Source organism: Lampetra planeri, chromosome 22 (genome assembly GCF_965212315.1).
Source record: "Lampetra planeri chromosome 22, kcLamPlan1.2.h2, whole genome shotgun sequence".
In the NCBI taxonomy this organism is placed as follows: Eukaryota; Metazoa; Chordata; class Hyperoartia; order Petromyzontiformes; family Petromyzontidae; genus Lampetra; species Lampetra planeri.
In genome coordinates this window covers 6387830-6403322 of record NC_136128.1, presented here as the reverse complement: position 1 = coordinate 6403322, position 15493 = coordinate 6387830, and the positions used below count along the sequence as shown (strand labels likewise).

The 15493-nt window shown below is 46.3% G+C and overlaps 1 protein-coding gene across 1 annotated transcript in view; it reads right to left on the bottom strand.

The window, feature by feature from the left end:
• LOC144724951 (otoferlin-like) overlaps positions 1-15493 on the bottom strand; it is a 71151-nt gene that overhangs the window by 40523 nt on the left and 15135 nt on the right. The window contains exons 12-22 of the mRNA XM_078604293.1: positions 15141-15231; positions 13863-13979; positions 12127-12282; positions 10421-10598; positions 9783-9907; positions 8828-8962; positions 8164-8325; positions 6154-6273; positions 4201-4362; positions 3223-3382; positions 2570-2667 (exon numbers count right to left, since the gene is read on the bottom strand). Of these exons, the coding sequence (XP_078460419.1) occupies positions 2570-2667; positions 3223-3382; positions 4201-4362; positions 6154-6273; positions 8164-8325; positions 8828-8962; positions 9783-9907; positions 10421-10598; positions 12127-12282; positions 13863-13979; positions 15141-15231 (1504 nt within the window). The remainder of the gene's footprint in view (positions 1-2569; positions 2668-3222; positions 3383-4200; positions 4363-6153; positions 6274-8163; positions 8326-8827; positions 8963-9782; positions 9908-10420; positions 10599-12126; positions 12283-13862; positions 13980-15140; positions 15232-15493) is intronic.

Sequence of the window (15493 nt, the reverse complement as noted above, 5' to 3'; positions counted from 1 at the left end):
ACTCCGATGGAACCGGGACCGGCTGACGGGGTTTTGAATCTGCCGCGGTCTGTCTGGATCCGGGAACAGATGATGGATGAGTCATTGGTGTCCTTGCGGAAGCGGTCTGCTAAGGACAATGGGAGTCCGAGTACGGCTGTGGGGCCGCAAACCGCTCTCCGAGATGGTCTGCTTATGTGGCGGGAGGGGTTCCAGGAACGTTGGCGCCTGGTGGTACCAACGTCCTTGCGGTTCGAGTTGATTAGAACCCTCCATTGTGACACTCTCTTACATTTAGGGGTGCAGAAGACCTTGTTGACGTTGCAACGTCATTATTTTTGGCACGGCATGGCGACAGATGTCGTAGGGCACGTGCGCGCGTGCCCTGCGTGTGCACAACGTAAGCCGCCGAAACATCCTTACGTGCCGCCTCTCCAGTCGATTCAGGTGTCTCGAGTCAATGAATTGGTGGCACTGGACATATTGGGACCTTTTCCACCATCGGCGAGGGGTAATAAATATTTGCTGGTAGGGGTTGAGTACCTCTCCCGTTGGCCGATGGCCTGGCCGTTGCCCGATCAGTCGGCCGCGGCCATTACCGACGCCTTTTTGTTTGGGTATATTATGGATAAGGGGGCGCCTGAGAGACTCCTCACGGACCAGGGCAGGAATTTCTCTTCTAAATTATTGGCGGAAGTGTGCGCGGGCCTTGGGACTAAGAAAGTACGGACATCCCCATACCATCCGCAGACGGATGGTATGGTTGAACGGCTGAACAGGACATTGTCTGCCATGCTTTGCCATACCGTGAGTGAACAACAATCAGATTGGGATCTGCACATCCCCGGGGTGCTTTCGGCGTACAGGATGACGCCTCATGCGGCTACAGGATATTCGCCGTTTTACCTTATGTATGGTCGGGAAAACGTGCCGCCGGTGGATGTGCAATTGGGAACTGGGGTGAAGGGACCTCGTAAACCACTTCCTGAATACATTCAGGACACGGTTCGCCGAGTCACGGAGGCGCGGGAGAATGCCCGCGTGGCTACGGCCAAAGCCCAGGCCCGGAACGAGCGATATGCGCGACGGTCTGAGGGGGAGTGCCCTTGGAAGGTTGGGGACCTAGCCTGGCTTCATTGTCCACAGGTACGGCCGGGGACCTCGCCGAAATTGCACAAACCCTGGCATGGTCCCGTACGCCTCATTGCGGTTCCCAACCCACAGTCAGCACGCGTCCAGATTGGGTCTCGTCGCTGGGTTGTGCATACGTCGCGCTTGAAACCATATGTTGCTCCCTTACATGATGCGTCATCCCCCAATGTTGCCTTGCCGGGGTCTGTTGCTGCCGACTCTCCCCTGCCTGCGTCCACTGATCTTGCTCGAGCGCCTGTCGTACCTGTTCCAGACAGGCCGGCCGTGACATTGCGGGGGACGAGGGGCCCTGCTCGGAGGACGCCTGCCAGGTCTGCGGGACCTTCGAGCCCTGCAGCCCTTCCGACCCAGCTGCGGGCACGGTCACAGGACAAGCCCAAGACTAACTCTTTAGGGACACGGGACGGCGGTGGACTTCCAGCTGCGACAGGGGGATTACCCCCTGTCATTCCTCGACTTTCATCGCGTTCCCGTTCTGCGAGTGGGCCGCCGACCGTCCGGGACGGGCCGGCGACCCGCACACGTTCCAAATCGCTTACGTTTCGTTGATTGTTGTTGTCTTGTTATTTTTTTCTTACAGTTGTATTTATTGCATGCTTTTTGTACGTTCGTTGATGTTAATTGCGTCGTTGTTGTTGTTCTTGCTGTTACATTGTATGCTTAGTGTCCTTTAGGGGGGGAAGCTCGGTTCGCCGCATTACGATTTGCTATTGGTCAGCCGAGGTCGGCTGGGATTTTTCTACGGGGGAGGGTGGTGTAATGCGGGCGTAAGCGACCTTCCGGATGTGACGTCACGGGGGGTGGAGTCATGTGACGTGGGGGGAAGGTTCGGGTCCTTAAGCGGGTAAACCGGAAGGGGAAGGCAGTCGGGGTGTGAGCGGAAAAGAGTGAGGCCACGCGGGCGAGTGTGGAGAGGGGGGGGCGCCGACGGCCATCGGGAGCCAACCCCGAAGATAAGAGGAAGCTGCGGAGTGGTGTGCAGCTGCAGAGGAGACAGCCAGGAGGGCTGCGTGTTAGAGGCAGCGGTGTGGCTGCCAGGAGGAGCTGCGGAGAGAGAGAGAGAGAGCAAGAAGCTGTCAGAGCTGCGGAGGGAGAAGAGCAGCAGCGAGTACAGCCAAGGGGGGCTGTGTGAGAGAAACAGCAGCGGAGCTGCTGTTGTGGATCGGGCCGACATTGGAGTCAGCACCGTGGAGAAGCTACAGAGTAAAGACAGCCGTGTGGGTGTACAGCACGAACCGAATAATAAAGGACACTGAGCCAGACATCGTGGTCCAGTCGTTTATTACACTAATGACGAATGTGTTCACATTTTTGTCATAAGCAAGAGCATTCATTTGAAATGATGGAGCCCCGTTAGAACACATAAAGCATTGCAAGCTTGCGCACTAATCTCATTGTTCGCCACTAGGTGAGGCACTTATATAGAGTCGCTACATACGCCCTCGACGTTGATCGCCGTCTCTGCTTTGTCGGGGTCCAACATACTCGTCTCCATGATCTGTTTCATGAAGTCAGCATCGTTGGTCGTTGGCGCAACTGCAAAAGGAAAACAATACAGAAGACTAAACATCTGTCCAAGGAATGGAATGTGTCTGAGAGGGCGTCTACTGCGGAGATTACGTATTACATCAGTTCGTGTGCAGGTGCTGGATGACTCGTTGCATCGTAGGATTGTGAGAGGTGGCGGTGGTATGGGGAGGCCTTTATCCAGCAGTGGATTGACCCTGGCTGGTGATGATCAAACGTCTGTCTATGCCCCAGGACAATGTCTTGGTCCACACATACTCGAGGAACCAAGCAGGTCATGGTCAATTGACTCAATTGCTTTTGCTTAATTTCTCCAAGTCATTGTCGTCCCCATGATGTTTAAATGCCGTGGAATTATGCCGCTCATTGCGTAATCCCTACACCCCGCAGAATATGCTTTATTCTCTTCGGGGATTGTGTGAAATTTCCACCGCTTGCTAAACGCTGATGATGGGGATGAGTGCCGAACCATGCTCATTTTACCATGGAGACGAGGGATGTTTACTGCCATTGCGGAAGCGAAAGGGTTGAGTGCAGTGGACACAGTACGCTGGGGCAACCCACCGCTGTATCTGCGGCCCTTGTTGGGCCCCTCTGCATGGAAGATGAACTTGCTCAGCGACGTAACTGTGTCCGAGCCCACGAGGATGTAGCGGCCAAACGCACGGCAGTCCACCACTCGGATGTTGAGTGGCGGGTGGTACAACTCCTTCTCTGGAAGATCCTACAACATGAAAACAAAACCCCTACGTTTCTGTTCGGTGCTCCTTGCTATGTTTTAACCAGATATACTTTAACAAATCCAACTCCTATCTCCATTAATTGCATGAATACTATTATAATAGTTCCCCATGTTACGTCGTATATATCGGACATATTAGGACATTGTAGGTGAAAATAAATAATACCTTACTGTTTTTTAAAGCAAGAAACTAGTAGCTTATTCTCTTTAGCCCTTGGATTGCAAAGCCATAATTAACCAGTCTTGAATACATTGCAAGCCCTTACAATTGTACACCTTGATTGGTTAATGCTTTCATTTGTATGTACCAGGTATCTCTTGAAACAATATACTGTATTTCTAAGCTCCAACAACCCTCACCTTCTTTTAACCAGGGTCATAATCGCGCAGCTTTCAACTCATCTGGACCCAAAGAACAGTCAACCCTCAAATAAAATGTGTGGACTACCATGCAGTAAAAACAAAAAAAAATGTTAGCTGTCTTAAAAAAATAAAAACGTATCTGCGACATTTCCATGGGCCACTTCTCACAGCGTTCGGGACCACCATTGGTCCACAGACCACAGGGTGTGAGCCACCACCATAATCTTTGTACGTTGAACTTCTTTCGCACGATATGTAGCTAATCAGAGGTGTGGGGGAAGGACAATAAACTAAACACAAAGCAGTTCTAAAGAAATTCGTTTTCAATCTAGAATTAAAAGTGCATAGCTATAGTGGCTTCCTAAAATCGTAAGGAAGAGCCTTCCAAGATGGCCGCCGAAGCACATCTCAATGTTGAGAAAACAATCGTCGCCTACCACTTCAAAGAACTTGACAAGGTGGCTGAAGTTGGGGTTTGTATTGAAGTCTTCGATCACCACCGACTGGATGCCCTTGCCCGCGCACTCGATGTCGACGCGTGGCCGATCCACCGACTGCAGCTGCACTCGCTTGAGATCCCTCAGGCCCCAGAAGAGAATCTGCAGAGTGACACAGGCCCAGATTCAGCTGTGACACTGAGCAGCCATTAAGAAAGCACCACACTCAAGCGATCAGTTGTGCAACCAAATCACTCAAGGAGCTGTGCGACTTAACCGCCTGCGACTGCCCTTTCTGGGAGTACGAGACTTGGCCAAATTTATTTATTTTAGAAGGTAAATCATCGAAAACACAAATTAGACACGGGCACGTAAGTAACAGCTACTTTTTTCTTCTTGGTTCTTTCGGTAAAGTCACGTAGAATGGAAATAATAAAATAATAAAAATAAAACAGAATAAAATAAATTGCTTTGGCTACCTACTTCTCGGTAAGCAGTTGCATAAAATGAAATGAAATGGCGTATTCAGAATCGTAACAATTATCGTTCGCAAGTGTACATGAAATAAAATTGGCTATTATAAATTACTGAGCAAATAATATAAAGCAAGAAACAATTGCTGTGGTTGTCCCACCTGATGACGGACGCTTGTGTTGCGATCGAAACGTCGTGATTTAATTTATTTTATACCTACGTAACTTTACCGAAAGAACCAAAGAGTATGGATCCCTGCAGTCACGAAAACTTTAAATAAAGATAGTAGACCAATCAGTTTCAAAGACAATGCCAATAACTCCTTCCCTTCCTTTGCTTTCTGCCTGTGTTAACTCGCTTTTGCCCAAACATTTTTTTATTCGCTCCATCATAGCTCACCTCCCTTATCTTGTTTACCCCCCAGGTCTCTATTAACTTCCAACCAACCACTCATCCCACTCTCCCCTCTAATCCTTCATCTCACTATCCCCTCCAGCCCCACCTCTTCCAATCCTTACACAAATATCTCCCCTCTCTCTAATTCCCTCCTTTCTTTTATCCCTCGACCTTCCCTCTCACCTCAATGTTTCTCCCTTCTAACTATGTCTTCCTCCGTTCACCCTCCCTCATATCCATTCTCCCCTTTGCTCCATCATCCTCTCTCTATCTGCCCTCACACCATTCGATTCAACCCACTCCTCCCTCCTCATAGCTCACCCTTCTCCCACTCAGCTCTCTCTGCTACCTCCCAAATATACTCGTCCTCATTTCACCCCTCCCTAACCCAAAATCAATTTTCCTTCGAGGGATACATCCATCACGGTGTGTATGTTCGTGGAGATTTTCCAGTAAGCTTCCGATCATGCTACTCCTCGCTGGGGGTATCATTTGAAATCCTGGTCCTGAATAATCAGACCATAACTCAACATCCTTCTGTGTGACCGACTTTTCAGACACATCTGGTCAGGGAATTCTCCGCCTATGTGTTTAGGGGTCTTTCAAAAAAACAAAACTGGATCTCCTCAAGATGGAGGTCGACAATCTGCACGCAGAGATGTAGCCAACTGCGCTCATCGGAGTGTGCGGGAGAATGGACAACAAACTAAACAAAAACAATCTTAAAGTATCAGAATATATTTTTTTATACTGGAGTAAACCGATACGCTATAAAGCTCTTTTTCACAGATCTCCAGTACGAGTGGGTAAGAACGTTACAGCAACAAACAATACAAAAACATGATAGTAGTGCAAAATAAAAAAAAAACGATAAACACATCACCCAAACACACAAATCAAACTAAACCATTCCCATCCTACCAGGCAAAGCCCACTGAGAAATCAACTTATTTTTCAGAAGCGACCTGGCCACAAATAATGACTCAACAAAATGGCCCAACATTTGGACATCCATAGCACCAACATAATCCCAATGCACGAGTTTTCAATCGAGATTTAAGGGGGATGGGGGGACAGCCTCACCTCTATCCTGTATTTGGCCAGCACAGGCCGGATACCCATGGGGACGGCGGTGACGGGTCCATGGTCAGTGCCAGTTGGTCCAGAGAGTGAAGGGAATTCGCAATTCTCTGCAGGTGGGACCTATTGAGAACAATCAATTGAGACGCGTCACGGTTATCCACCACCGCACACCGCTGCGTAGATTTATATAACACCGTTTTTTTTAAGGCACATATAACGTGCGTGTGTGTTTTTTTTTCGATTATGCAATGCAATCAGTGGCAACGTCTCACTGATGCTGCATTGCCACTGGTGCACAATTATTTTTAAATCCTTTATATTACGTCCGCTTGCACGCTTACGACCGTGCAAATCTTTCGGTCGTTTTTTAACCCACTTCCCGTGATCCAATCGAGCTGACATTTTCCACACAGACTCGTTGTGTGTGGCAATTAATGTTCGTGAAAAAATTTTCCCAAAATTTTACACTTTTTAGGACAAAAATATTATATTTAATTACCAATTGCTTAATGGTGCAATGCAATCATCTGACCCATAGGTGGCAGCCATCTCAAGCCAGAGGACGAGAGGACTCTAGCCGCCACGCATATAAAGGATTTATAGTGAAAAACTTTGTTTTTACGGGTTATACTTGTTACGTGCTAAGAAGTAAGGTCACTGCCCAAAACGTCACCGATTATGTGTTTCCTTTTAAGGCAATGTTATTGACAAATGTGTTTATACACATAATCTAGATTTTTCTTTTTAAGTGGTATGTATTGCTAATTGCATTAACTTGGTGCAATGGAATCGGAGCTGAGGCTTGTACTGCAAGCATTTGCACAAGTGGCAATAATGATTAATAGCTAAAGTTAAGGCCACTGATAATGGTTCACTTCGTGTTAATTGCAATAACACACATTTGTAGCACTTATAGTGCAAACACAATGCAGAGTATTCTCCCATGCCTTAGCAGCAGCGCAAAAATGTTATTTAACAGACCCCCACATGAGTTGGACAAACACGTGGAAGAATAAGAAGAGAAGGTGATTATACATTCACAATCAGTAGTGGCTTCAGAGTTAGGGGTTAGCAGTTGTGGACCTCCCTAAGATCAAGTCAACTCTAAATGAATCTACAACTCGCATCGTAACAACTGCCTGATTACTAATCTAGTATATAATTACAATAACCCGCCCCCCCTCAAATCGTTGCACCTCATGAGTTAATGATGACGTCACCCTGCTGCTGCTCTATATAAGAACGGGAGACAGATGAGAGCCTCACCATTCTGGCGAATTGCCCGATGATGCTGGATGCAATTACCAGCGAAACGTCGTACTCAAATTGTAAATGTTGTGGTTTCACGCTTCAACACACTGGTGGGCTAAAGTAGTGAACTATTTGTCTTTTGTCAACGGGACACTTTTTTACTGATTGGCCATGTCGGATGGTGGAGGGTTACGACACATTTATAAATAACGCGATCTAAACCCAAAAACGTTGATTATGAATAATATTGGTCGCGAAAGCCTACGTGTTAAACTCTAAATTAGTCGGTGTGATGTGTAGACACCAGAACTAGGGAGACAAAGGCAGTCGGGCATCATCCTGGCCACACCGCCCCCTCATATGCCATGCTGACTCGCTAACAGCACTTGCCCTAACAGTCTGTATGACTATAGGGGGATGCTGGTATTTGTATGTGTGGAGACATTTGAAGGATGCTACTGAGCATTTGGTTGCAGGCATCCCCATCAACAACAGGAGGCAAAGGAACACTGCTCACTACAACTGGTAGGGCATTGGGTGGCTAAAGTAAAGGAAACTGGAAAAATGAATAGCAGTTTTTGTACTACCCTAGTATGTTTATTGGTGACACATTAGCCAGTGGCTTCCTGCCAGCAATCCTTTACCTTTCGTTTTGTTTTCAAAGCTCACCTAGCCCAACAACGATGCGTGGTGATGTCACTGAGTGGGCGAATGGGGGGATGGTGATGCCGCTGTTATTCTGGCGAGTGCGTGGGTCACCTGCAGGAGCTCAAACGATGCCAGCAGCTCTCCGGCAGTGAGTGGGCCTCGGTAGATCTGGTAGTAGTCGAGCATTGGAGGGAAGCGCGGGGGTTCGTACGGCTCCGTGCTGATTTTCACCACCGGCTTGGCCAGCGCTCGACCAATGAACTCGGATTTGCCCTGAATTCAACGAAATAAGCACACTCGCCATCGCCATCAGTCGTTGACAACTGCTGCATCCAAATTGGAAGGGTAACTTTTCAAAATTAATGCCAAATATTTTTGTTACTTTATCATTTCTTGGTGATTATAATATCAACCCCATTCATGCCATCCCAAACGTTACGGCATCGAATTCGCATTTTTATTCATCATTAAATTGTGCAAACCCAACTTGGATTCATAAAATCTTGAAATGAATTGGATATTAATGACTTAATTTGCATTTACTCAGATATTTGTAATCAGTTTCAATAAAAAATTTACATTGAAAACTACCAAGATCCCACTGTCCTAATCATTCTTTAGAACAGTTTTTGTGTTTAGTTTGTTGTCCTTCCCCGCACCTCCAATGAGCACGGTTGGCAACGTACGGTGCGAAAAAAATTCAACAAACATCCATACAACGATCACATTTCACCATCACCAGCAGCATTATACAAATTGGCAGCCCTCAACTTACCATGGTGTTTTGATCGTACACCTCGATCACGACCATGGGTGGGTCATCTCTCAGCTCGCGTGGCTCCCCGTACATGTAGATGTCCTGGTACTCCAGCAGCTGGTCCCACGTTGGACAGAGCGTCTCCTGGAAGACCTGGTCATTCCACAGGGTCGGGGGGCGAGCAAAGGGTTAGCCGACAAGTGGCGGCGCTGTTTAGTCCACAAGAAGCAATGCTCCTACTCATGCAGGAAAGCAATGCAGGAATCTCCTTCGTACAGAAACCACGTGGGAGTATTTGCAGAGAGAGGCGTGGGATGACGCTGTGCAAAGTTCCCCTTTGTAAACTCCTGGCAATAGTGCGCATTTCATATCGATTTCACGATTTACAGCATTAATAATCTCAATGTATTTAAATACAGGCATTTCTAATCATTAGTAGCAATGGGAAATGCTCACTAGATTGTAAGTTCTAAGATGAAATGAGAGTTTAGGTCAACTGAGCTCATCGTTTTTCTTGGATTAGTTGCATTAGCACGACTATTAATCACCGCACAGTCTCAAGTCACTGACTGGTCGGTAAACACAGGCCGGCCCCTGCCACGTGAATGTGACATTTACACCAAACGGCTCAGGACCGGCAATGGATCCGAGCTGCACCCGACGCCGATCAGAGCACGACGACGCAAACTCTGCACCGTGGCACGGGGACTCTCGCGGAGTCTTGCGGTCGTCTCATCACGCCGGTGCCGGTTGATGGTCGGTGGGGGTAGATGCCGGCGACCTGCTGGGCACATTCACCCGTCCCGTTGCCACACTTGCCCCTGGACTCTGCGCCGGTGCCGGTTCTCCCGTGGCGGTCGCGCCACGACCGAGCGCGGCGCGCGAACCCTCGTTGACGCTGCGCGGGCGACGCGCTCTTCGGCAAACCTTCACTAGAGTGGGCAGCCAGAGAGAGCCGAGCAGCCTGGCGTACCTCGGTGGACTTGCAGTGGGTGGAGAAGATGACTCGAGCGAAGGGGTCGGAGAGCCCCGTGCTGTCGGCAGCGAAGAGGCTGCGAGCCTGGTACATGTGCGCACGCAGCTCGAACTGCGACCTCTCTGCGTCGCGGGGAAGGGAACGGTATCGTGAGAAAATAGATTTGGAGCGGCGATGCATATATGAATATATGGTCAACCTCATTCCCACCGTACGTAGCCAGCCGTGCTAATCAGAGCTGCGGGATTGGGTTGTCCCGGGCAGTCCGGTAACTGGCATCTGTGCCCGGGTGCCAGGAATTGGTTTGTTCCGATATCTGGTGGTATTGTATTAAACTTTTATGAGAGTGTAATGCACACGTTTTAATAGACTTGGGCAGGCTGAGAATATGTCTGGGTTTTGTCAATGGAAAAGTTGGCAACCATGAGCAGCTCGAGATGATCTCATTCACGGGACACTCCATGAAGAACAATTGCACCCTACTAAACTCCGCCGAGGACAGGCCCAGGTCAGAGGAATTATAGCACTGCTGTTGACACACACACACACATGCACAAACATCCGCCCATATACAACATTAGCCAAATGTATAAGAATACATTTTTTATACACTACAAGCATGCCCTTTGACGTACTGCTGTAGGTGAGGACCCTTGGAGGAACGGTGGGATCGATCGATTTCTTCTCCACAAATCCAGTGGGCATGCCGTTGAGGAAGTTATTGCGTTGCTTGTTTGTGCCCAGCCAGAGGTAGACCTCCAGCTTGGCTTGCATGGCCCAACCTCCTGGGCCAAACGAACGTTTCCCTGGCAGCTACAGCACAGGGGCAGAACAGGGCACGTGTGTATGTGTGTGTGTCGAGTATTTCAACTTTTTAAAAGCGCACAGTATTCACTCTAGAAGAGACAGCATTACTCGGAGGCGCAAGGCAGCCGCAAACGAGTGCGAAGGCAGGCATGCAATGAGCCGGCATCAACAAATGCCCAAGCTCTGTGGACCTCGACATATTAAGGTATTATTGGCAAATTGACGAGTGTTTATATTTTGATTTAAAGCTTTCGTGACTGCAGGGATTCGTATTCTTGGTTCTTTCGGTAAAGTCACGTAGAAGGGAAATAATAAAATAATAAAAATATCAAACAATAAAAATGCTGACGACGTTTCGACTGCAAAACAAGCAATCGTCATCAGGTGTGAAATTCACAGCAAGAAAATTTCAAATTTTCTTCGCCGAAACGTCGTGAGAATTTGTATTGTTTTATATTTGTATTATTTTATTATTTCCCTTCTACGTGACTTTACTGAAAGAACCAAGAATATGAGTGTTTATATGTGAAAGAAAAGCGACGAGTGTGCGGGCAAAACAATTTCTATCTCACATAGACGAAACAGGTGGAGTCCATTTTTAGCAAGTCCCCAGGTTGCGGAAGACCCAACTTACGGAAATCCGACCTTATGGAAATGCTAAATATATCATGTTTAAAAAAAATCTATATGCAGAACTTTGCATTTGTAGTGCAGCGCAGTGAGATTGTGGATGAATACTGCGGAGTGAGGCATAAGTCGGGCAGCATCTTCCCGAAGGCGGTAATGTATCACCAATCTGCACTGTCAGTCACGCTATTACATTGGTACCGTGCGTATACCCGCCACATCGTCTCGTAACTTTCAGTTTCTCTTGCTAGTGCTCTTCATTTTAAGTTATTTCCTGTTTGTACTTCATTTAACACAGTTACACTTCAATTGCTTAAGCCAGCATTGATCGGAGTAGTCAAGGCCGAGTCTATGGCACGATAAACGAACATTCGGAAGTGACTGCTTTCTGTTAACAATATAAAAATGTGTCGTGGTATTCATAAACAACTGGATACAGTATATATTCCATTATTTTAATTATGGGTGGTGTTATGGTAGATATTTGATGAATTGAACGAATCATAAGAAGTGTGCAGCGTATGTACAGCTATACGATAGAGGTAGTGATAGAAAACGGATGACAGTGAGATAGAGTACTGAGAGAAAACGACTCGTAATTGGGTAGGGGAGGCACAACAAGTTCTGGCTATGGGATTTATCTTGAATTTGGGGGAAAATTGTTCAGTTTCCGACATGGAAATTCTGGTTACATCTCGTTCTCGGGAACCTCACCCTGCCTGCATATGCTGTACTGCCTTCTCCTGGCAAGTCAGGCTATGCCACCTCGACATTCACGTGAAGGGATTTTTGCAACGTTTGTGCGATCTGCCAACCCTCACCTCCACAGTTCCGGATGAAAGGCAGTGCAGCAAATATGGGCTCCACCTGTATCGTCTGTATGGGATAGAATGATCCAGGCTCTTACCTTGAGGAAAAGCGTCTTGACTTTACCACAGTCCTTCCCCAACTCCTCATCGGCGTTGGCGTAGAGGATATCTTTGGCGGGGATGCGGGCGAAAGCGATGCGCTTCGTCTTGTTGACCAGCATCCAAATGAACACGTCCGGGATGCTGTGCTGAGGCTGCAGGGAACAACACGTGCCACAACATCGTTTGTTTTTTATTGGTGTAGGGTTGTGGACTCACTGAGAATTATAGCGTCATGAATTCAACACAATGTGTTTGAAACAGACCATCTGAGAAAACAACACAAAAATGGCTTCATTCACATTTAACACAATAACTTGTGAGAGTACTCAGTTCAGAAGAGGATGGTTGTGAGTTCAAATATCATTCAGGCTATCATCCCTCCGCGGTGAATTCAATTCATACCACTTTGTGTGAAGTCAACGGTGGTTGTTCCAGACTAGCCACATCAGAAGAATATAGATTTTACAATGCTGGGTCAGCACCATCAACGGAGCGAATCACAGGGCCAATAGCCCCTTATGAGCAAGGAAATATTCACAGAGTCGTTCACACAGGGGTTTTACAGTCAATATTATCAATCGCGATTCATTTTTTGGTGAGGCCACAATGATCTGACCAATTCCGTGTCATGAAGATCCTTCCATCGCCTGACACAGGCAAACATATAAATTGTCAAGCTGTGTACAAGCATTCAACATGCCGATTCATATTATTATTATTTCAGCTCACCGGCAAGTTGAGCAATTTCACAATATTTTGCAATGAGGCCGTTTAGCGTGAAACTACATCAAGCATATTCGGGGCAAGATCCAGAAAGTCGTGATAAAATACAGTTTAGCAATGCTGTGTGTTATAGTATTCATCAGTTTAGAAAAGCTCGCGTAAATGCATTTCAATATTGCAGTGACTATCTCGAAACAGCATCCAAATCGCAGGCACCACCCTGTCATTTGGATTGGGGATTTTTTTTTTACTCCTTCACAATCGTTAATAACACCGCAAATTGTGAGTGACCTCAAGCGTTTTTAGGCATCGCCCTCCACCACCAAGTCACTTTGTACAAAATGTGCAATGATGAACTTTGCCTACCTGGTGGTACACTAAACATTGTAATTGGCATCATCGCGATATCAAAATTCAAATTATCGTGTCATCTGCCATATCATGCATAAGTGTTTTGTTAGATACCACACTACAATTAGTTGATCGACAGGCCGTGGGCGTGGGGATAAACTGTGGGTACTTCCACCTCTTCAAAGACATCTGGCTGGCGTGGAAGCGTAAGATAAATACCATCTAGACGAGTCTTTTACTCGAGTATAGCCTCTTTTGCCAGCAGTGGCATGAGCAAGCAAATGCAGGGCTGTACCTTGTGCATGCTATTAAGGCCGACAATGAATTGCATTGCGGCCGTCTGGAATGCTCTTCTGATATTCGAAAGCCACTGGAGCTATGCACTTTTAAATCTAGATTGAAAACTAATTTCTTTAGAACTGCTTTTTGTTTTTTAGTTTGTTGCCCATCTCTCCCACCTCCGATTAGCACGGTTGTCTACGCACGGTGTCAAAGAAGTTCAACATACATGCATACATACATACGTCAGACGAGAGAACACGTGGGTGATCTGCCTGGATACATTTTTCACAGTTCAACAGTGCCCTGTGTGCTGCCACTACTGAGCGGTATTACTCAGCCATCACGATCTTTAGTTTTCCACAGCTCAGAAACGCACCTCGTCAGCGAGGTGCCGAAGCTTCTGCAGGAAGCCCTCGACTGTCTTGACCCGCTCCTTGAGGTTTTTACCCTTCACCTGCTTGATCAGGTTATTGCCCTGTACGCTAATGTGATCCTTGAGAGGAAAAAACAAAAGAGTGAAGTGTTAGGTCACATCCACGCTAGCGTAGAGAAATAGCAACGCACAAAAGTGTGCTCACAAACAGCAAGACAGCATGACTCTCATCGTGTCTTTTGTGCATGTATAAAGCTGCCAGCATAGTTATTTATATTTGTATAAATAACATACATAACATAGTTTTTAAAAAGCGCTGTGTATTATATATATATGTTTCTAAATCAGCTCAAGTCTTTCATAAATCACGTGACCTCTGCATGACCACCCCCACAATGCATCCCTCCCCTCTCCCCACCGCCCACTGTGAAAACAGACTGCTCTGTGCAACAGCATAGAGGCCCTTATCTAGCCTCTTACTCCCTAACATCATATGATACTTATGGCGGTTACCCAGGGGTACTAAATAATTCCAAAAGGCCGAGGCAATTAAATGTTTTATTTCTGGGACACTATTTTTTCCAGCGGTGTACTTAACTCCGCGACTGGGGTACCAATCAATCCGAAATCAGTGCCACACTCCGCGATGTCGAAACGCCAAACAGCATAAAAACATCCATTATCGAAAAATGTAACGTTGAATAGTGCATCGTGTACAGCTCGTCGAGATGAGTCGACTGCCCCATCGCCGACCATCAACAGACTACAAATGACTGCATCACGGACATTATGGGTACTATGGAACCCCGGGGTACCGCCATAAGGTTCATCTATCAACTATAATTTGTCGCCAGGTCGCTTCTGAAAAAGAGCTACATAGCTCAGTGGGCCTTACCTGGTGAAATAAAATTTAAAAAAATGTGTATTTCATAGTTTACCCTCGTTATTTCTGAATATTTGGTCTGGGTTATACATTTATTTCCCATTTTTTCCTCTCAAATCTCACTCTTTCTCATATATTCTGTCTGTCCTTTCCTATTTTCCTTCTCTTTTTACATTCATTATATCCTTGACGATTCTTTTTCCCTTTCTGGGGTGTGTAAAAAAGTTGCACGTGATATGTGAAAAAAATGTGGGTTTACCCATTTCTGGCAATAAAACAGGAGATGTTAAGATGTTCAAACATCAAATAGATACCTATTGCAAGGCATAAAGTCTACATTTACCACATGTACTTGTGGAAAAACATGGTCATATTTAATCTTTAAAATAAGATCTTACAAGCTCCTTCAAGCGCATCTTGAGCTGTTTTCGGTCAAGATCTGTGTACTCAATTGACGATGATTCCTTATTGGCCAGGGAACAGAATCGCCTGAAATAAAAACAAAAACATATTTTTTTTTAACTGCCAAAAAAACATTCCGACGAATATCCAATACACGAGTTACAACCAAAAATATATGAGTGGAGTAATATAATTTTAATATGAGTGGAGTATACAAAAATACTCACAGACTCGCAAACATTACTATACTTGAGTTTTCAATTTTGTTAGCCCAACAGCATTATACTAATTGGATGAATTTAACATAATGTGCTATAGAATATGAATAAGTCTAACATATATTCATGAA